General features: G+C 39.5%; 1 protein-coding gene and 1 pseudogene across 1 annotated transcript; one reads left to right on the plus strand and one right to left on the minus strand.

Moving 5' to 3' along the window:
• Positions 1–23,737, minus strand: part of LOC132649900 (COP9 signalosome complex subunit 5-like) — a 248,391-nt pseudogene that overhangs the window by 26,515 nt on the left and 198,139 nt on the right.
• Positions 4,372–6,639, plus strand: LOC110541300 (nonsense-mediated mRNA decay factor SMG7-like). The gene is given in 1 exon segment (XM_060375443.1): positions 4,372–6,639. A coding segment is annotated over 1 exon segment (2,268 nt).

A 23,737-nucleotide genomic window follows, 5' to 3' on the forward strand; every position in this document is an offset into this window, starting at 1 on the left:
AGATGATCTGTTGTTGTACAGGATCTTTTTGAAATGAAGGATGGAGGGAGGTGAATATTGGGAGGGGAAGAGGAAGAGGGCTATAGCTGGGATACAAGTGAATGTATAAAATTATTTAAAAATAAAAAAATATTTAAAAAAAGAGTGAAAAGAAAAAAAAAGAAAATTCTTGATTTTTTTTTTCCATATGAAGTTGAGAATTTTTTTTTTCAAAGTCTGCAAAGAATTTTGTTGGTATTTTGATGGGAATTGCATTGAATCAGTAGATTGCTTTTTGCAGTATGTCCATTTTCACTATGTTAATCCTACAAATCCATGAGCAAAAGAGATCTTTCCATTTTCTGATATATTCTTCAATTTTGTTCTTCAGAAACTTGAAGTTTTTGTCAAAGAGTTCTTTCACTTGCTTAGTTAGAGTCACCCCAAGGTACTTTATGTTATTAGTGGCTATTTTGAAGGGTGTTGTTTTCCTAATTTCTTTCTCAGCCTTTTTGTCTTTGGTATACAGGAGAGCTTCTGATTTTTTGAGTTGATTTTGTGTCCAGCCACTTTGCTGAAGGAAGGTGTTTTATAAGCTGAAGGAGTTCTCTGGTTGAATTTTTAGGGTCGCTCATGTATATGATCATATCATCTGGGAAAAATGAAACTTTGTTTTTTTTCTTCTTTTTTTATTTTTATTTTTTATTTTTTTTTTATCACTTACATTTTATTAACTCTGTATCCCAGCCGTGTACCGATCCCTCATTCCCTCCCAGTCCCTCCCTCCCTCCCTCATCTCCACCGGGCCCCTTTCCAAATCAACTGATAGGGGGGACCTCCTCCCCATTCATCTGATCCTGTTTTATCAGGTATCTTCAGGACTGGCTGCAAAGCCCTCCTCTGTGGCCTAACAGGACTGCTCCTCCCTTCGGGGGTGGGGAGACCAAAGAGCCAGTCATTGAGTTCCTGTTAGAAATAGTCCCCGTTCCCCTCACTTTGGGAAACCAATTGGTTACTGAGCTACCACAGGCTACATCTGAGTGGAGGTTCTAGGTTATATCCATACATGGTCCTTGGTTGAATGTCAGTCTCAGAAAAGACCCTGTGCACAGATATATTTGGTCCTGGTGGAGCTCCTATCCTTTCCCCATCAGACTAACTCCCCTTCTTTCTTATGATTCCCTGTACTCTGCCAAAGGTTTGGTCATGAGTCTTTGCTTTGAAAACACTGCTAGTTAGAGTCTTTCAGATGCGCTCAGTAGACTCCTGTCATACGTTCAATGCACATCCCATCTGTCTTTCTAAACGAGGATTGATCATCTTACCCCATGTCCACTCAATTGTTTATCTTTTTTAGGTGTATAGATTTCATTATGTTTATCATATCTTATAGGTCTATATAAGTGAGTATATCCCATGTTTGTCTTTCTCCTTCTGGGATATTTCACTCAGAATGATCTTTTCTAGATCCCACCATTTGCCTGCAAATTTCATGATTTCCTCCTTTTTGATTGCTGAGTAGTATTCCATTGTATAAAAATACCACAATTTCTGTACCCATTCCACCGTTGATGGACATCTGGGTTGTTTCCAGGTTCTGGCTATTACAAATAGAGCTGCTATAAACATGGTTGAGCAAGTGTCCTTTTTGTGTACTTGAACAGACTTTGGGTATATACCTAGCAGTGGTATAGCTGGGTCTGGAGGAAGCACTATTCCTATTTGTCTTAGAAAGCGCCAGATAGCTTTCCAGAGTGGTTGTACCAGTTTACATTCCCACCAGCAGTGGAGGAGGGTTCCCCTTTCTCCACAACCTCTCCAGCATGTGTTATCGCTTGAGTTTTTCATCTTGGCCATTCTGATGGGTGTAAGGTGATATCTCAGGGTCGTTTTGATTTGCATTTCCCTGATGGCTAATGGGGATGAGCATTTCTTTAAGTGTTTATCTGCCATTCGATATTCCTCTGTTGAGAATTCTCTGTTTAGCTCTGTTCCCCATTTTTTAATTGGATTACTTGGATTGCTGCTTTTCAGCTTCTTTAGTTCTTTGTATATACTGGATATTAGTCCTCTGTCAGATAAAGGGTTAGTGAAGATTCTTTCCCAATCTGTAGGCAGTCGTTTTGTTTTGATGACGGTATCCTTTGCTTTACAGAAACTTTTCAGTTTCATGAGGTCCCATTTATTGATTGCTCTTAGAGCCTGTGCTGTTGGTGTTCTGTTCAGGAAGTCTTCCTTTCTGATTTGTATCCGCTTGATCTCCTTTACTTTTCTTATTCCTCTAGATAGAACTTCAAGTACTATGTTGAGGAGATATGGAGATAATGGGGAGGAGCCTTGCCTTGTTCCTGGTTTCAGTGGTATTGATATAAGTTTCTCTCCGTTGAGTTTTATGTTGGCTATAAGCTTGCTGTATACTGCCTTTACTATGTTTATCTATGTGCCTTTTATCCCTGATCTCTCCTAGACTTGAAACATGAATGGGTGTTGGATTTTGTCAAATGTTTTTTGGGCATCGAATTAGATGATCATGTGTTTTTTTTTTTTTTTTTTTTTTTTCTCCTTCAGTTTGTTTATATGGTGGATTACATTGTGTGATGTCCATATATTGAACCACCCTTGCATGCCTGGGATGAAGCATACTTGGTCAAATTGGATGATATCTTTTACACCTTCTTGGATTCGGTTTGTAAGTAATTTTATTGACTGTTTTTGCATCAGATTTAATAAGAGCGATCGGTCTGAAGTTGTCTTTTTGTTGGGTCTTAGTTTGTTTTAGGTATCAAAGTGAGTGTGGCTTCATAGAATGAGTTTGATAATGTTCCTTCTGTTTCTATTTTGTGGAATAGTTTGAAGAGAATTGGAGTTAGCATTTCTTTGAAGGTCTGCTACAATTCTCCACTTCAACTGTCTAGCCCTGCCTGGGCTTTTTTTGTTTGTTTTTGTTTTAAAGGAGACTGTTGATGATTGCTTCTATTTCCTTTGGAGTTATAGGACTATTTAATCTTACTACCTGATCTTGACTTTAATTTGGTAGCTGGAACCTATCAAGAAAATTGTCCATTTCTTTTAAATTTTCAACTTTTGTGGCATATAGGCTTTTGTAGTACTGCCTAATGATTGTTTGGATTTCCTTAGTGTCTGTAGTTATGTCCCTATTTACATTTCTAATTTTGCTGATTTGGATAGTTTCTCTGTGCATTTTACTTAGTTTGGCTAAGGGTTTGTCTATATTGTTGATTTTCTCAAAGAACCAGCTTTTTGTTTCATTGATTCTTTGAATAGTTTTATTTGTTTCTAATTGATTGATTTCAGCCCTGCGTTTGATTATTTCCATCCATCTGCTCCTCTTGGGTGTAACTGCTTCTTTTTTTTTTTCTAGGGTTTTCAGTTGGGCCATTAAGTTGCTTGTATATGATGTTACAAATTTCTTCTTGAAGGCACTTAGTGCTATGAATTTTCCTCTGAACACTGCTTGTATTGTGTCCCATAATTTGGGTATGTTGTACCTTCATTTTCATTGAATTCTAGGAATTCAATTTTTTGAATTGAAGAATTTTTGAATTGAAATAAAGAAATCTTTAATTTTTTTTCTTTATTTCTTCCTTAACCTAGCTCTCATTGAGTTGTGAGTTGTTCAGTTTCCATGTGCGTGTAGGCCTTATGCTATTTCTGTTCTTGTTGAGGTCTAGCTTTTGTACATGGTGGTCAGACAGAATACAGGCGATTATTTCAATCTTCTCATATCTGTTGAGGCTTGCTTTGTGGCCCACTATATGCTCTATTTTGGAGAAGGTTCCATGAGGTACAATTTCTGATCCTTTGCCCCTCAGATATGGTGTACGCTGTTTGCTGCCAAGAATTTTTTTAATTAAAACTGAAATAAATTATTTCCTTAAACCTTTTCACACATGAGAAGGGCATTAAACTATGGTCCTTTAAGACTATATGTCTTGACTCTGATTTATTACTCATAATGGGTCATTTATCTCTCGTAGCCATAGAAACATAAGAATGTTTAAAGTCACTCTCTTACACTTTGCAGTCACTAACATTTGGACTTCATCAATTGGTAAAGAGGCAAGTATTTTCTTTCTCTGGTTCTCCCTCCTCTTTCCTCACCCTTTCCCCCTTCCCTTTTCCCTCCTCTTCTCTCCTTTTCTGTAGAATCCCTGTGTCCCACAAGCCAGAGTCTCAGCTAGAGCAGCTTTCTGCATTCCCTCCCCATAGCCACATTCACTCTCCCAGCCCACCCAGCGCTGAGAATGGAGGAGTAGGAGGAGAGGAAGATGGCGGCAGACACCAGCACTCCTCCCGTGGTTGCAGGGCCTCTCCAAGCAGCGTGAAACACCCATGGTGGCTTCATTTTGAGGAGAGACTCAGGGGCAGAGGATGAGCATGAAGACCATACAGTATCTCCAACAGGCAGAAGTCCTGAAGGCTGAAATGAAAGATTCTGAGCTGGATCCAGCTGAGGTCTCAACAACCAGGCAAGCTCTGCAAGATTTGTACCAGAAAATGCTAGTTATTGATCTAGAATATGCTTTAGACAAGAAAGTGGAACAGGATCTATGGAATCATGCCTTTAAGAATCAGATCACAATACTACAGGGCCAAGCAAAGAACCGAGCAAACCCAAATTGGCGTGAAGTCCAGGCAAACCTTTCCCTTTTCCTAGAAGCAGCTAGTGGCTTCTATACTCAGTTACTACAGGAATTGTGTATGGTGTTTAATGTAGATTTACCTGGCTATGTGAAGTCTTCCCAGTTAGGAATTATTAGCAATAAACAGATGCACACCAGCTCCATAGTGAAGCCACAGACTAGCTCCTGTGCCTATATTTGCCAGCACTGCCTTGTCCACCTTGGAGACATTGCTCGTTACAGAAACCAGACCAGCCAGGCAGAGTCCTACTATAGGCATGCAGCCCAGCTTGCCCCCTCCAATGGTCAGCCTTACAATCAGTTGGCTATCTTAGCTTCTTCCAAAGGTGACCACCTGACCACAATTTTCTACTACTGCAGAAGCATTGCTGTGATGTTCCCTTTCCCAGTTGCCTCCACTAATCTACAGAAAGCATTATCTAAAGCACTGGAAACCCAGGATGATTTGAAAACCAAGTGGGGTGTTTCTGAATTCATCAATGCTTTTATTAAATTCCACGGTCATGTATATCTGAGTAAGAGTTTGAAAAAGTTGAGACCTTTTCAAGAGAAGTTAGAAGAAGAGTTTAAGAGGCTGGTGTTCCAAAAAGCTTTCAACTCTCAGCAGTTAGTTCATATCACTGTCATTAATTTGTTTCAACTTCATCATCTTCGTGACTTTAGCAATGAAACAGAGCAGCATAGTTATAGCCAAGATGAACAGCTATGTTGGAAACAGTTGCTGGCCCTTTTCATGTCTTTTCTTGGCATCCTGTGCAAATGTCCTCTCCAGAACGATTCTCAGGAGTCCTACAATGCCTATCCCCTTCCTGCAGTCAAGGTCTCCATGGACTGGCTAAGACTCCGACCTAGAGTCTTTCAAGAAGCAGTGATGGTTGAAAAACAGTACATTTGGCCCTGGCTAGTTTCTCTTCTAAATAGTTTCCATCCCCATGAAGATGACCTTTCAACTACAAATTCCATACCACTTCCAGAGGAGTTTGAATTACAGGGATTCTTGGCTTTAAGACCTTCTTTCAGGAAATTGGATTTTTCCAAAGGGCATCAGGCAATTTCAGGGCACAAAGAGGTTCAACAGAGACAAATAAGACAGCAGCGTTTGATCTCTATAGGGAAATGGATTGCTGACAATCAGCCACAGCTGATTCAGTGTGAATATGAGGTAGGGAAATTGTTATTCATCACAAAAATTCCAGAATTAATACTAGAAGAGCCCAGTGAAGCCAAAGAGAACCTCATCTTGCAAGAAATATGTCAGATAGAGTCACTAAAAATAGATGGCAACTCAGAACTGAAGTCAGTGCTGTCTGCAGGCCTATATCCAAGCAACAGTTGTAACAGAGGAGAGAAACCAGTGATCTTCAATGAGAACATTAAGCCAGGAGAAGTGAACAGGGACCAAGAAAGAAGCTTTACTCCCAAAGAGGTAAAATCCCAGACAGAACTAAAAACGACTCCAGTTTCTAAGGCAGGGAAAATACCTGTAAATCAAATTCCAATTCAGACAAATAATTCTCAGTTCATTCTCATTCATCATCCTGAAGATTTCCCTCCTCTTCCCTGCCGACCAGGTTTCCCACAACCAACATATGCTATCCCCCATCCTGCATCATGTTCTATGGGCTCAGATTACACCTTCCCAGCTGGTGTTTCTGTGCCAGGAACCTTTCTTCATTCTAAACTTCACTCTCCAGAAGGAAACAAGGTGCAAGGTGGAAAACAGTCCCATGCTCCTTACAGTCAGCAAAGGCACTGTGGACGAAGGCCAGTGAACCAGGGACCTCAACAATGGCAACCACTTTCCCAGCAACCCCTTACACCTCTACCAGCTCAGCCAACAGCAGAATCTACAAGCCAAATGCAGGTTCAAGCTCTAGTTCAGCAACAACAGCCCCCTGCAAAATTCATACCAGCTTTGGGGAAAAGCCCGCCTCACCACTCTGGATTCTAGCAGTATCAACAGGCAGATGCCTCCCAAAGATCTCTGGATAAATAGCTAACAAATACAGAAGGGACACATTCCTGTGAACCGAGAGTCCCAGGGATTCATGTTCTTTAAAGAGAACTGAAACCCAGCATAGCCTAGCCCAGATGCAAAACTATCTTTAAATTAGCAAAATACATGGGTGTATGGTTATCAGCTTTGCTTGAATTTGAGAGGCAGTTAAGTAACCATTTGCCTTCTTCACAGTATAGTACTTTCAGTATTCTTGGTGAATCTTATGAGCAGCATACATGGATTTAATGTCTCTTTCAGATTACTAAATTCCAAGCAGCCCCTAGCAAATTTAAAATGAGGAAAAATCTGTCACAAGTGCTTATTGTGACAAATACGGAGGAAAAAGATACTGTGTCCAGCTTTGGCTTATGTAATACAATACATTATTTTTAATTGAACAGTGAAGGCATTTGTTCAGAACCAGCCTTTAAATAAAAAATAGTTTGGACCTACTCTTTAATTAAAATGTACTTTGATAGCATCAGGTTAAGTTTCAGGGTCACAAACAATGTCAAAAAATCTGACTTTTTCCTCCCTGCAGGGAAAGCAGGATTGCGTAAATATAAAGGTGTAGAGAGCATGCATGTATGAGAGACAGGGAAAATATTCCCATCCCTGGAGAGATCTTTCTTTACAGTGCTCCAGTTTGCACACAGGCACAACTCCCAGTGTGTAGATACCTAAAGGAGTGTGCACCACAATTTTACTTTTGATACATATCCTGTTTTCTACCTCTCTGCCGTCTACTTGCCTTTAGTGTGAAATACAGCTTGTAAAATACACTGTAGAAGCCACCTTATCTTCAAGTTTAAAATTAGTAAGGGACAGAGCTGCTTCAATAGATTTTCTTAGAAACTGAAAGTCTGATCATTGTGTTTGTGTTCAGATGGGTTTGTTTATTTTGTGTGTGTGTGTGTGTGTGTGTGTGTGTGTGTGTATTGAACACATGATGCTGGGCAAATTTGCTCTAACATTGTCCAAACCTCCAAGCCAAATTACTGTTTTTTTTTTTTTTTTTTTGGTGGGGGATGTTTTTATTTTATATTATTTTTGCTTTCTCTCTATTTAATTTTTTATTTACTCTTATTTTATGTGTTTTAGTATGTTCTCTGCATGTATTTCTGTGAGAGAGTGTCAGATTCCCTGCATCTAAAGTCACACACAGTTGTGAGCTGCCATGTGGGTGCCCGGAATTTGAACCTGGGTCCTTTGAAAGGATAGTGTTTTTAACTGCTGAGCCAACTCTCCAACCCCTACAGGCCAAATTATTAACACTTTGTTTTCTGTACCTTACCAGTCTTTCCACTGTAATCTCACTCTCTTTTGGGGTATTTGTTTTGTGTTGTTTTCATATTAACTTACTAAATGTTGTATAGCTGAAAGTGCTCCTAGCTGAAAGTGCTGAACCTTGCATTAGCCTTCTGCCTTGTATGTGTGGTATAGCTCAATTAAAAGTGGGTAGATTGTGATACAGAACAAAAAAAGAAACTAATTCATGTTAGCAAATAAGATTCCCTGCCCAAAGTACTAAACTGCTAGCATCAGGCACACCCTAGAAAAACCTTTTTCAAGCACTTGAACTTCCACATAATAGTTGGTCATCTTTTATTAAAGACGGACATACATAATACTACCATCTAATCAAACCTAAATCTTCTGAGTCAACAAAACCATATTGGGCATGCTTTCAGAGAAAATGTTACCTGAGGAAATAATAAACATGTAAAAGAAAAATCTGTGTAACATTTTTTTCCCACAAGATAGAACTGAAAACTCAGAATTGAATGCACTCAATTTCACATGGCTGCTGGAGCTTCTAAAAGCCTCTATCTGCTAGCCTTGCTTAGGGAAGTGTATCTTTGTAGCCGAAAGGTAGCTTTTACTTTGAAAATGCCTTTAGCTCTGAGGTTCTGTTGAGGATAATGGGAAAAGAGCAACCACTAACTGCTTCCTTAGTGCACTTCTAATGATATGGATTTTGCACATCGATACAGCATACGTATTGAGTGGCACAGCTGACTTTGGATCCACTTACTATGTGGTGATGCATAAAGTTCACCAATTTTTTTTCCTGTGGCTGTGTATACTGCCATTGTTTGCTGTTTAATCCACCTTGTGATATACCAGAGGTACTTATAGAAGTCCTTCATAAAGAAGCACAACCAAAAAAACAGAACTGTGTAGTCTGTATGTGTGTTGTCTGTTCTTAAGAGACTATCAGAGCTCTATGGGAACTGCTCCAGTTTTGGAGGTTCTGTGGGAACAGCAAATCTTATTCTCACACAGCTCCCACATTACTGTGGAGAAGAGGCAAGACTAAAACTAGGATTCCTTTTGCAGTCTTTCTCTTCTCCCTCTATGAAGTATTGTCCAGACTTACAGACTCTGTGTCTGCAGTGTATCAGTCCTCAGCTGCTCTGTGATAGGAGGGGTAGGACCGGGCCACAGTGCTGTGCACAGGGCTTCTTCTGGTGGGCTTGGCTAGAGGTTCTCATGTCTCCACTGAAGGGTCCTGAAACAGCAGCATATGACAGACCCACCTGCTCCACCCTTCAGCAGGTATTTCTGGGAAGATGAATACAATTCTGAAATATGTCCACTGGCTCTGATTACTTTCTCAATGAAATATGTATTGCCCTTCATTACATTGTAATGAACTCTACTGTATGACTGGGAGCAACAGCACGACAATCATTGGATTGGGTATAAGTGCAAAGGAAAGCTGGGCTGTAGCTCAGTGGTAGAATGCTTGCCTTTGATGAAGGAGGCTTATGTTCAACCACAGTACTCCTTGGGTGGGGAGGGAGATAGAGCAAATAAAAGCAAAAGTAGAGATAAGTAGGGAAGGAGTTGAAACAAAATGTATAGAATATGTTAACATCTAAATGGCAAACAATGCCCTTAGCATTGCCAACATTATTCAGCAGTTGTGGCAGATCTGGCTCAACACCTGACTGATGAAATACTTGAGATTAGGATTTTCTTATTTGAATTTATTTTTTAAGACAAGATATATTTTGGCTCAGGCTTGCCTTGAACTTGTTTAGCTGATAAACATTTAAATCATTCTTCAACCTCCAGAGTTCTGAGATTGTAGCTGGCCTTATCACAGCCCTCTTGTTTGATATTTTGTTTTTTGAGACAGGGTTTCTCTGTACAATAGCCCTGGTTACTCTGTATTTCTTTGTCGACCAGGCTAGCCTCAAACTCACAGAGATCCACCAGGCTAGCCTCAAACTCACAGAGATCCACCCGTCTCAGCCTGCTGAGTACTGAGATTATAGGCATGCACCATCATGTTCGGCTTGTTTGAATTTTAATTTTGTGTTGATTAATGTATGGGAATTATGTATTTTAGAATAAATGAGATAATTTCCTGGAATGGTGTAACATTGTATAGAAACATTGTCATCTTTTTTTAAACAAAAACATTTTTTCTCATTATGTTTTTAAACAGATTTATATAGAGTTAAACTGAGTATAGAATCAAAGCTTAGAATAGAGCCTCAAATTTTTGTACCATAAACTGCTTTGAGAATGAATGAATTTTCCTTTTTTTAATTCTTTATTAATTACACTTTATTCACTTTGTATTCCCTTGTGGTTCTCTCCTTCCCCCCATCCCAATCCCTCCCTTCCTCTACCCTCTGCATGCATGCTCCTCCCCAAGTCCACTGATAGGGGAGGTCTTCTTTTCCTTCCTTCTGATCCTAGTCAATTAGGTCTCATCAGGAGTGGCTGCACTGTATTCTTCTGTGCCCTGGTAATGCTGCTTCCCACTCAGGGGGAGGTAATTAAAGAGCAGGCCAATCAGTTCATGTCAGACAGTCCCTGTTCCTATTACAATGGAACCCACTTGGATACTGAACTGCATGGGCTACATCTGTGCATGGGTCTTAGGTTATCTCCATGCATAGTCCTTGGTTGGAGTATCAGTCTCAGGAAAGACCCCTGTGCTCAGATTTTTTGGTTCTGTTGCTCTCCTAATGTTCCAAGAGAGTAGGTCCAGAACTTTTGGCTTTGAGCAGAGGATGCAGTAGTCTACATACTCCTTGGGCTTCTCCTTTCTACTGTCATTAATCACACCCTCTTCCTTCCACCCCTTCTCACTCCAGTGTGTGGCCTAATCTTAATTATCACTTGGAGCCTCACCTTCCTTTGGGGGGTTCTTTACACTTGAACATACAGACATCATTATCTATTGTTAGAGATTTTCTTGCCCCTACCTTTATATCAATAGGTCATCTAGTCAAATTTCCAAATTTTCCATAGCCATCCCCACCTCCACAGTTTTATGAATATTTGTAAAGACCAACACTGAAGTGTGCATATGTGTATGTAAAAAGACTGAGAACAGACAGTTAGGAGGACACCCTCCTCATCTGTGTTGACCGGAATGGTATCCCACTCCCCCCCCAAAAAAAGACAAACCTTTATTAATTAATAAAACAAAACAAAACAAAACAAACAAACAAACAAACAAAAAACAAACCAGACAAATATTTGAAAGAACCTACCCCATGTCTTCTGGAATTTTAGTTTTATCTTCTTGGGAACATTCTGAAGATGAATTTTCATGTTCAAGATATCTCTGTACAGCAGAGAGAAAGATTAGTTTTGGGTTACCCACCTGTGGGTAATAAACAGGAACTATGTGATGTATTGTTTCAAAGTTACCTGTAGCATAGAAAGAATTAAAAACATCCTGTTTTGTAACTATTCACTAGATTATCAAATGACATAAATTAGTATCTTAAATTATATGTTATGGAGTGGAATTAAAGACAAATTCACAGGAAAATCATTCATAAATAAATATCCAAAGTAAAGCATTACAGAGGTTTATACATAAAAACTAAATAGGAGAGTTCATAATTAATTCTTAAAGAGAAAATAGACATACTATCATTAATATAAACACAAGTGATTTAGAATTTACTTTTCTAAATTTATTTTCAAAGTAACTTTAGGGCATGGATTAGTCATGTTTAGTTTTTGAGATATGTTCATACCTTTACTTGATATGTTCATACCATATATGATATGAAACGATAATATCCAGCTGTGATGTCCTTTTTAGTGTGGACTGCCTTGCTTACTTCTAAGCCCCAATGCCTTTAACAGCACAATAGCCCAAATGCTTAACAATTTTTCCTGTGTGTTAAAGATTAAATTCAGGGTGTCATCCTGAGCTGCTCTAAAGAATAGTTATTAAATCAATATATTCATCTTCCATTTGCTGTGAAAGCAAATACTTTTTAAAAAGTACAATCATTTTGGATCTTATTGAAGTACTTGATTGTATTTCCAGCTTTAATTTACATGGCTAAATTTAGGATTACTTTATAATTGTAAGATTCTTGAAGTCAGGGACTATAATGTATGTAATTTTACTTTAATTCCCGGTATAAAGCTAAAAATTTAGAAGGCTTTCAAATATATACAATATATTTAAACATGTTAACAATTAGGACTTGTAAAGTTTGCTTCTCTTTGTGATGGCTGAGTTGATTGTCATCTTGAGTGAATTAAGAAATTTTTTGGCATGCATGGGTGATGGATAGAAGTCTCAGTGTGTTAGAACACTATCTTCTTGTCCAAGAACACAAGATCTGAATCCCATGACCTACACTGGTCTGGTTAAAAATGTCTGTAACTCTAGCCAAGACATCTGACTCTCTTCTGGAATCCAATGGTACCTGCACATGTATGTTCAGACAAATACACATTAAATAAAAAGTCATGTGAACTAGAGAAACACATATTTGTGAAGGTGCTTTCACAGACAATTAGATGCCGAGGTCCCTGGCATAATGATGTCGATTTGTAATCTGATATCATTTGGTGGCAATGGGGAGGAGTAGGAAGTGAGGCTTGACTGGAGAAGTAGGTCATTGGGGACATGCCCTCAATGCGGATAACTTACCCTGGCTCCTTCCTTAGTTGCCGTTTCTTGGCCTCCTGTCTACCAAGAAGTGAAGAGCAGCCTCCATCAAACAACTAATGCCTTGGTGCTTTGCCTCAGCACATGGGTGACCATCCATGGGCTCAACCCTTTGACATTATGAGCTAAAATAAAATTTCCTATCTTCCTGATCACAGATATATGGAAGCAACTCCCATGCTCTACATCATTGTTAACACATGCTGATTGGTTTGAGACAAGGTTTCATGTTGCCAATGCTGGTCCTGAACTCTTACCTCCACATACAATGCTGTGCCTGGCTTTTTTTTTTTTTTTAAGATTTGTTTATTTATATTTTGAGTGTGTGTGTGTGTGTGTGTGTGTGTGTGTGTGTTTGTGTATATGTGTATGTTTTCCTGTATATGTGTAAGTGTACCACATACCTGCCTGGAAAAGAAACATGTTCTTAGCTGGTGAGCCATCTCTGTAGCCATCAGTTCCTCAACACACACACATAGATACACAGTCTTTCTTTTTCTTCTTTCTTTCCTTTTCTTTCTTTCTTTCTTTCTTTCTTTCTTTCTTTCTTCCTTCCTTCCTTCCTTTCTTCCTTCCTTTCTTTTTCTTTCTTTTCTTTTATTTTCTTTCTCTTTCTTTGTTTTTTTTTTTTTAACCTAACAGGTGTAACTTTGTTATTTCCCATTTTTGTGTAGAAACTGCCCTGTTTGATCTAGTTTGGCTTCATTATTTCTTTTTTTCCGCCTGTGTTACAATTAGAGTCATTGCCAAGATGACTTCTGTGGAGTTTACCCATTGTTTTTTTCTAGGTGTTTAATGATTCCATTCCATTTCCTATCTTGTTAGTCCACTTTAAGTTGTCATTTGAGTCTAAAGGTACAGTTTCCTTTCTTTTGAATATAGTTATGTAATGTTCCCAAACCTGTTGAAGCAACTGCCTTTTTTTCATGCTGTATTTTTGGCACATTAATCAAAGTCAGTTCATGTATATTTGTAGATTCATTTGTCTTCTATTGATTTTATACAGTTTTGATTACTGAGCTTTGTAATATATTTTGAAATTGAAAATTATGATGCCTTTCTTCTTCCTCAAGATTGGTTGGTTATTTTTTATCTTGGGGTTTCATATGAATTTAGAATGTTTTTTTTTTTTTTATTTTCGTAAAAGCTGACATTGTGATTTTGACAGGGATTGCATTTCATCTGTATATCACTTTGAGTCAGGTGGCTATTGTAATTTTCTTTTTTTCTTTTTTTTTTTTCAAGGCAGAGTTTCTCTATGTAACCCTAGCTATCCTGGAACTCACTTTATAGACGAGGCTGGCTTTTAATTCACAGAAATTCACCCTTCTTTGCTTCCTGCATGCTGGAATTAAAGGTAGCATGCCATCAACTCCTGGCTGTAAGTTCCAATTTTTATGTCTTTCATTTCACAAACATGGAACGTCTTTTCATTTATTGTCCTATTTAATATCTTTTATCATTGTAATTTTCAGTTAGGTTTATTTTTTAGACCCTGACTCTTTGGGTACTACTGTGAATGGGATGGTTTCCTAATTTCTTTTTCAAATACTTTATTATGGATGTTTTCACATAACTTTAAAGATTGCTTTTGTTAATTAGTTTTGGCAACACTAATTATAAAGAAAATAATAAAGGGTCCTTTGAGAAAATTAAATGATTAATTTTAGAAACTGTAGGCTTCAGTTGTCTGTGGATTAGAGAAAACATCTGAAATCTATGAAGGTGAAAATATTTTTAGTATAGGCCTAGTTTTGGTGTTTAATTCTATGAGTAGTACAATATTAATAAGGTGCTTTAGTGTGTTACTGAAAGCCATAAAAAGCTAGAGTGTGTGTGTATGACTGTGAGATATATACATACATACATAGACAGACAGACAAGAAAGAGACAGAGAGAGATTGAAGCTAGAGTTCTACACAAGGTGCTCTACCACTGAGCTAGCATGCCCAGCCCTTCTTCATTTTGAGACAGGGTAAGTTACCTGAGCTAGCCTCAAACTTGAACTCTTCCTGCCCTTAGCCTTCTAAATCTATAGGAGTACAAGTGTGCACTACCACCATGCAGGGCTACAGGGTCACAATACAGCCAGCAGAAAAAAAAAAAAAAGAAAAAAGAAAAGAAAAAAAAAAACATTCTGTATGTTTTGCATATTTTGGACAATGAGAAATGTGCATTACCAGCACAATATCACTTTATGATGTACTGTCAGCTAACAAAGTCCCAATTCTCCTAAATGATTTTTACTAGTCTGGACTTAGTGGCATGCATAATTACAGCAAGATCACCAGAACTACATGCCTTTTTATCCCACTCTCCTCCTTAACCTTCTCCAATAGTAACAGTCCTCTATCCTTCCCTTGTAACTGCCTTGCCCAGTGTCTGTTCCCTTAGTCTAACAGCCCCGCTGGCATGCTTCTAACCCCTGCATCCAATGGTTCCAAATAGAATTAGTTGTAAAGCAAAATGCTGGGTTCAAAGGTTATTTGGGCAGAAGAGACTTATTCCAATACAGACTGATGTGTGTGTGTGTGTGGGGGGGGGGTCAATTCTAGTAGGCTTTCTAATATGTCAAGAATAATATTACTCTAATTTTTATTTACTTGTATTAATTAGACAATTAATTTTTTGTATTTATTTATTTAATGTATATGAGTGCTCTGTCTGCCTGCACACTTGCATGCCAGAAAAGGGCAACAGATCACATTACATATGGTTCAGAGCCACGATGTGGTTGCTGGGGATTCAGTTCTCTAAAGTGCTGAGCCATCTCTCCAATGATTTGTGTGTCCTCTCTAACACAACTATGAGCATTTAGGGCTATAGCATGTGTGCATAATAAGTGGACTGGCATAGATTGCTGGTTAGAAATGGTTGACTTCTATTTAATATTTGTTCACCATTTTTTTTTTTTTTTTTTTGCTAGAAACTTACTCGATTGCATAGATGGTCTTGGAATTTATTATGTAACTCAGGCAGGCCTTAAACTTACTGTGACCGGGGCGGAAGAAGATGGTAGCGGCTAGTGTGCACCTTAGCTGAAGGGCAAAGGACCTGCAACTCCAAAATTGGTGAGTGAAGGGGCTGATCAACCCTGAACAGAGTTATCTAGACTTCCAGGAAGAAGGATACTATGAACTGAGTCCATCTAGAATCAGGTCATGGCAGACTCGTCCTGGAGGAGACACACAGGAAGGTGATCCCTAGACACTTCCCTGTATCCAACACCCTACTCCCTCTTTGGAGGAAGCAGGAGGCACCCAGCAGAGCCCGCCACAGACCACACTGTCTGTACCCCAGCCCCAGCGAGAGCTACAGCTTCCACCAAACAAATCCCCGAGATCTGGGGCTGAGAAAAACTATTCCTTTTGGGTAATCCCCCGAGAATGCCGCCATAACCATGCCCCAGCAGAGTGGAAGGATAGAGAGGCACACAGTGGCTTCACAGCCCATGGACAACAGTGCTGGCGGCTGCTCTTAGCAAACAAACTTCAGGTCAGGATCTGGGACTGTGGTCATTCAACACGTCCTGACACTCTCCTGGGTCCAGCGCAATAAGGTCTAGAACCAAGTCCTAGCACCTGTGGCCCCTGGCCCCTGGCCCCTGGTGGAGCAACCCTCGGCTCAGGATCAGGGACTGAGAATTACCAACCCTTCCTGGCACTCCTCTGAAAGTGCCACCAAAGGCTTGCCCTAGCAGAGGGGAAGGTCAGAGACTCACTTCCTCTCTAGTGCACCCAGTGGCCCCTGGCAGAGAAACCGAAATTCTGAATCTGAGGACACTCAACCCTAACTGGTACTCTCCCGGAATAAGCAAACATAGGTTCTACCGCTAGGCTGCCTCTGGCAGAGAGATCTGGGCCTGGGATCTGGGATTGAGGACACTCAACCTAACTCTTTCCCACGCTACCCTGGCACCAGCCACCATAAGCCTTCCCTAGCAGAGGGGAAGGTCAGAGAGTCAGCACACAAGGCAGGTGGACACCGAGTCCTTTTGCTACAGTGCCACAGAGCTAACTGTGAGCCTACACCCGCATTTTGCCCCAACAGTATCAAATCAGAGAATAGACAGAAAGGGAAATCCCTGTGCAATCCAACTGGTCCTGCAAGGGAGTGAGTGTGCAATCTAGGGAGTGTTTGCCCCAGACTCAGGGCCTCTCTAGGCAAGCAACCAGACAAGAGATCCCTGCCACCCACACCCCTAGTGTGGTCACCATAGGGATTCTTGGGATAGCAACCCCAACACTGAAGCCTCTGCCTTGCTGGACTACCAGTGAAATCCAGGCAAACAATCCCTGGATCCCAGACAGAGCTGCATAATAGTGGCCTGCAGACCAATGCAATAGTCAGGGAATCCTCACATGCACACTGCGCCTGCTGAAAGCACATCCAAATAGCACCAGCATCACATTCCTTACTTAGATAAAACTTAAACCACAACGCACACTCCCAAACCAGTGAACCTCTCTCACCTTCCTGAAAAAACAGTCAAGAAAACAGAAAGAGACTATCTTAGCCTGAACTACAAACTCTAGGAGCAAACAGTGAGGGTTATAGATAACCAGATGGCCAGGGGCAGACATAAGAACACATCCAACAAAAATCAGGACATTATGGCTTCACCAGCAACCACACAAATCAATGGACACTTCAGTACAGTAGATACACAAGAAAACTACTTTAAAACTATGTTTTTCCAGCTATTAGAGGCCCATAAAGATGAAATGAACACATCCCTCAAAGAAATAGGCACAGAAATCGGGACGACCAAAGAAGAAATAAATAAATCTCTCAGAGAAATGATCATGAAACTTAAGGAAAACAAAGAAGAGATGAACAAAACCCTCAAAGAAATATCTATACAAATGAAGGCAAATAAAGAAGAAGTGAACGAAGCTCTCAAAGTAATACAGGCAAATACAGCCAAACAAGTAGAGGCACAATTAACAGTATATAGAGAGGAAACAGACAAAAAAATAGAAGCCATCATTGAAAAGCAAGACTCCACATTCACACAGATGAAGGAAATGGTGCAAGGCATGAAAACAGAATTAGAATCAATTAATAAAGCACAAATAGAGAAAAACCTGGAGCTGGAGAACATAGAGAAAAGATCAGGAACTACAAAGGTAAGCATCACCAATAGAATACAAGACATGGAAGAGAGAATCTCAGGTGCCAAAGATACACTTGCAAAAAGTGACACATCTCTCAAAGAAAAAATAAAATCAGAAAAGTTCCAAACATAAAACATCCAAGAAATCAAGAACACAATGAAAAGACAAAATCTAAGATTAATAGGAGTAGATGAAAAAGAAGACATCAGGCTCCAAGGTCCAGAAAATATTTCCAAGAAAATTATAGAAGAAAAATTTCCCAACTTAAAGAAAGAGATGTCCATAAAGATACAAGAGGCCTACAGAACACCAAATCGACTAGGCCAGAAAAGAAATTCTTCATGTCACATCAGAGTCAAAACACTGAATCTGCAGAACAAAGAAAAAAATCTAAAAGCAGCAAGGGAAAAATGCCAAGTAACATATGAAGGTTCACCTATCAAAATCACACCAGATTTGTCAGCAGAAACTATGAAAGTCAGAAGGGCCTGGACAGAAATTGTGTAGTCCTTAAGGGACCACAGATGCCAAGCCAGGGTACAATGCCCAGCAAAACTTTCAATCAACATAGATGTAGAAATCAAAATATTCCAAGACAAAACAAAATTTAAACAATATCTACACAGTAACCCAGTTTTACAGAAGTTACTAGAAGGGAAAATCCAAACCAAAGAAAACAACTATATCTAAGGAAACAGAGGAACTAGATAACTACACAACAAAAAATAAAAGATTACAGTCAATGAAACTCAGCAACACCACCAACCCCACTGCCGGGAGCCAAGGCCAGCTAGTGGAAAGTTACAGACAGCTGCAACAAGGTCTTGGTTTGAGATTTACGTTTCAGAAACTTATGAGATATCTGTTCATCAGACATTTTGAGATAGCTGACATTCTTGTAGTTTCTCATTTGGTAAACATTCTTGTGGTGTTCGCATCATCAATAATCACCCTGTTACATTTTGTAAACTATATTTCTGACACATTTTCCCTTCCTGCCTTTTCCCTATAAAGTTGTGTGAAAAATTTCAAATAAATGAGAGTGAGATCAGACTATAGACTTGCTCTCATTCTTTGTGTCTCTTGTTGCTACCCCATTCTTTTAGCCCCTCCTTAGGAACCCGTTGAAATTCCACTGGAAAGGACACCCCACATCAAAAGAAAGTAACAATTGTTTGTCACTAGTATCTAGCAACATCAATGGACTCAACTGCCCAATAGAAAGACAAAGACTAACAGAACGGTTGCAGAAATAAGATCCAACATTCTGTTGCATCCAAGAAGCACACCTATGAAACAAAGATAAACACTACCTCAGAGTAAAGGGCTGGAAAATGTTTTTCAAGCAAATGGGTCCAGAAAACAAGCTGGAGTAACCATCCTAATATCTAATAAATTAGACTTTCAACCAAAATTAATCAAAAAAGATAAGGAGGGCCACTATATTCTCATCAAAGGAAAAAATCCATGAAGAGGACACCACAATTTTGAACCTCTATGACCCAAATACAAGAGCGCTTACATTCGTAAATAAAATATTATTAAAGCTTAAATCATACAGTGATACTAATACCTTAATAGTGGGAGACTTCAACACTCCACTCTCATCAAGGGACAGATGAACTAGACAGAAACCTAGTAGAGAAATAAAGGCAATTTCAGAGTCCCTAAATCAAATGGACCTAATAGATGTCTGCAGATCTTTTCACCCAAACTCAAAAGACTGTAACTCCTTTTCAACACCTCATGGAACCTTCTCCAAAATAGACCTTATAGTTGGTCACAAAGCAAGCCTCAACAGATACAAGAAGATTGAAATAATCCCTTGTATTCTATCTGACCACCATGGACTAAACAACGGAAATAACAAAAAGCCTACATGCACACTGAAACAGAAGAACTTGCTACTCAATGACAGCTGGGTCAAGGAAAAAATAAAGAAAGAAATTAAAGACTTCCTAGAATTCAATGAAAATGAAGGCACAACATACCCAAATTTATAGGACACAATGAAAGCAGTGTTCAGAGGAAAATTCAAAGCACTAAAGTGCCTTCAAGAAGGAATTCATAACATCACATACAAGCAACTTAATGGCCCAACTGAAAATCCTAGAAATAAAAGAAGCAGATACACCCAACAGGAGCAGATGGCTGGAAATAATCAAACTCAGGGCTGAAATCAATCAATTAGAAACAAGTAAAACTATTCAAAGAATCAAAGAAACAAAAAGCTGGTTCTTTGAGAAAATCAACAAGATAGACAAACCCTTAGCCAAACTAACTAAAAAGCAGAGAGAATCTATCCACATCAGCAAAATCACAATCGAAAAGGATGACATAACTACACACACTGTGGAAATCCAAACAAGCATTAGGTCATACTACAAAAGCTTATACGCCACAAAATTTGAAAATCTAAACGAAATGGACAATTTTCTTGATAGATTCCATTTACCAACATTAAGTCAAGATCAGGTAGAAAGACTGAATATCCCTATATCCCCCAAGGAAATTGAAGCACTCATTAACAGTCCCCCCTCCAAAAAAAAAAAAAGGCCTGGGCCAGACGGTTTCAGTGCAGAATTCTATGAAACTTTCAAAGAAGTAGTAACACCAATACTCCTCAAACTATTACGCAAAATGGAAAAAGAAGGAACATTACCAAACTCATTCTACAAAGCCACAGAAACCTTGATACCTAAACCACACAAAGACCCAACAAAAAAAGAGAACTTCAGACCTATCTCTCTTATGAACATTGATGCAAAAATACTCAATAAAATACTGGCAAACTGAGTCCAAGAACACATAAAAGATATCATCCACCATGACCAAGTAGGCTTCATCCCAGGCATGCAAAGGTGGTTCAATATACAGAAATTCAACAATGCAATCCACCATATAAACAAACTGAAGGAGAAAAAAACACATGATCATCTCCTTAGATGCTGAAAAAGCATTTGACAAAATTCAACACCCATTCATGTTTAAAGTCTTGGAGAGATCAAGGATTCAAGAACGTACCTCTTCCCATTACTATGTAACCCACTTGGACACTAAATTGCCATGGGCTACATCTGTGGAGGGGTTTTAGGTTATCTCCATGAATAGTCCTTGGTTAGAGTAATAAAAAAATAAATAAAATAAAATAAAATGAAATAAAGAAATGTTCTTTTTCAAAACGGAATACTTCTATGGAGCCATAAATAAAATAATTTGACCACAGAAATTGAATAGACTGGTTTCAATTTTGTGCTTCCACTTGCTTGTTAATATTATACAGAAATGATCTCAGAGGCAAAAGTAAATAAAACAGTGTTATTTCTAGTGACACTGTGTTCACACACCTGATGAAAAAGCCTTGAGAATGGATCTCTCATGAGGTGCTCCTTTAAATTGTTTGGGATTTACCATAGTTAACATTTTCTAAGATTTTATTCCTTAGTCTATTGCTGGGACTGTGGTGAATACAATACCAAGGTGGAAGTGTGTGAAAGAGCCTACAGTACTCATGTCAAACAAGATGTAGAAAAAAGGAAGATATTTTCTAGTTCCATCCATTTGCCTACAAATTTCATGGTGTCCTTGTTATTAATGGCTGAGTAGTATTCCATTTATTAAATGTAGTATGGTTTCTTTATCCATTTTTGGGTTGTGAAACTTCTAGGTTTTTTCCAGTTTCTGGCTATTATGAATAAAGCTGCTATGAACATAAAAAAAAGAACGTACCTAAACATAGTAAAGACAATATACAGCAAGCCAATAGTCAACATCAAACTCAATGGAGAGAAACTCAAACTAATCTCCCTAAAATCAGGGACAGACAAGGCCGCCCACTCTCTCCATATCTATTCAACATAGTACTTGAAGTTCTAGTTAGAGCAATAAGACAACTAAAAGAGATCAAAGGAATACAAATTGGAACAGAAGAGGTCAAAGTTTCACTATTTGCAGATGATATGATAGTATACATGAGTGATCTGAAAATTTCAAGTAGAGAACTCCTTCAGCTGATAAACACCTTAAGCAAAGTGGCTGTATACAAAAATAACTCAAAAAAATCAGAAGCCCTTCTGTATACCAAAGATAAAGGGCTGAGAAAGAAACTAGGGAAAAAAAACCCCTCACAATAGCCACTAATAACATAAAGTACCTTGTAGTGACTCTAACCAAGCAAGTGAAAGGCCTGTATGAGAAAAACTTCAAGTCTCTGAAGAAAGAAATTGAAGAAGATATCAGAAAATGGAAAGATCTCCTGTGCTCATGAATCGGTAGAATTAACTTACTGAAAATGTCCATTCTGCCAAAAGCAATCTACAGAGTCAATGCAATTCCTATCAAAATACCAACACAGTTCTCCATATATCTTGAGAGAAAAATAACAACTTCATATAGAGAAACAAAAAACCCAGAATTTCCAAAACGATCCTGTACAACAACAGATCATCTGAAGGCATCTCCATCCCTGATCTCAAGCTGTACTACAGAGCAATAGTAATAAATATGGCATGGTATTGGCATTGAAATAGAATAGTGTATCAATGGAACTGAATAGAAGACCCAAAATTAAACCCACATACCTATGGATATTTGATTTTTGACAAAGAAGCCCAAACCATTCAGTGGAAAAAAGACAGCCTCTTTAACAAATGGTGCTGGTCCAACTGGATGTCTACATGCAGAAATATGAATATAGATCCATATTTATCACCCTGCACAATACTAAAGTACAAGTAGATCAAAGATGTCAACATAAAACCAGATACACTAAATCAGTTAGAAGAAAAAGTGGGTAAGACATTGGAACTCATTGGCACAGGAGACAACTTCCTGAGCAGACCACCAACAGCACAGGCTCTAAGAGCAACAATCGATAAATGGGACCATATGAAGCTGAAAAGCTTCTGTAAAGCAAAGGACATTGTCATCAAAACAAAATGACAGCCTACAGAAAGGATCCTCACCAATCCTACATCTCACAGAGGACTGACATCCTGAATATAAACAACTAAAGAAGTTAAAAAGCAGAAAATCAAGCAATCCGATTAAAAAATGGGGTTCAGAGCTAAACATCTAATTCTCAGTAGAGGAATACAGAATGGCAGAGAAACACTTACAGAAATGCTCAATGTCCTTAGCCATCAGAGAGATGCAAATCAAAATGACCCAGAGATTTCACCTGACACCCACCAGAATGGCTAAGATAAAAAACTCAAGTGACGGGGGAGGGGCAAGATGGCGGAGCCCGGAGGACTCTCATTCTGAACAGCAGCACAGCAGGATCAGCACAGTGACCAGCAATCAGAACTCTCGGCCATAAAACACAGTCATTGTGTTTCCCAGGTGAGAGGATACCCCACGGTGGGGGATTCAATCAGCTTTTAACTCACCCTGCTAAACCGCGGAAGAGATCCCGGTTCCGCCAGACGCTTGGCTGCCGGCCACCAGCCCCAGCCCCAGCCAAGAGCCACAAGCCAGTGTCTCTGGTCACGGTCAAAGACTGAACCATGTGCACCGCACTATCAGACACTGGAATTTTCAGTTGAGAGATAACCCCAGGGTACAGGAAACGATTGGGACCGGCCATAGGTCACCCAGACATCCCCTGGAAAAGACTCGGACGGGTTCCACAGGCACCACAGGAGCCAGCCCGGAGCCAGAGCCGGGGACCCAGGTTCCGGCACAGAGCCCTGCCTGCCTGCACGCCTGATTCGCCGCTGGAGATAGAAACGGCGGGTCCGATCTCAGAGCACTCAGCTCACCCCCAACCTGAAAAGGTCCCCGGAAAATTACCCAGCTTAGGGAGCCACTCAGGTTCCCAAAAGCCGCAAAGGCAGACACAGGCAATTTCTGCGCACCAGACAGCTGGCAGAGACTGAGCCGCCATCACACAGCTGTGCTCCAGGCACAGGCAATTTCTGCGGCCAGCCAGCTGGCGGACACTGAGCAGTGTGCACCAGGGCAAAAAAAGACACTAGGAGTCCGTGTCTCCAGAGAATCCACGGGGAAGGAAGGAAACTGTACAGATCTAAAT

Source organism: Meriones unguiculatus, chromosome X, assembly GCF_030254825.1.
Source record: "Meriones unguiculatus strain TT.TT164.6M chromosome X, Bangor_MerUng_6.1, whole genome shotgun sequence".
Classification (NCBI taxonomy): Eukaryota; Metazoa; Chordata; class Mammalia; order Rodentia; family Muridae; genus Meriones; species Meriones unguiculatus.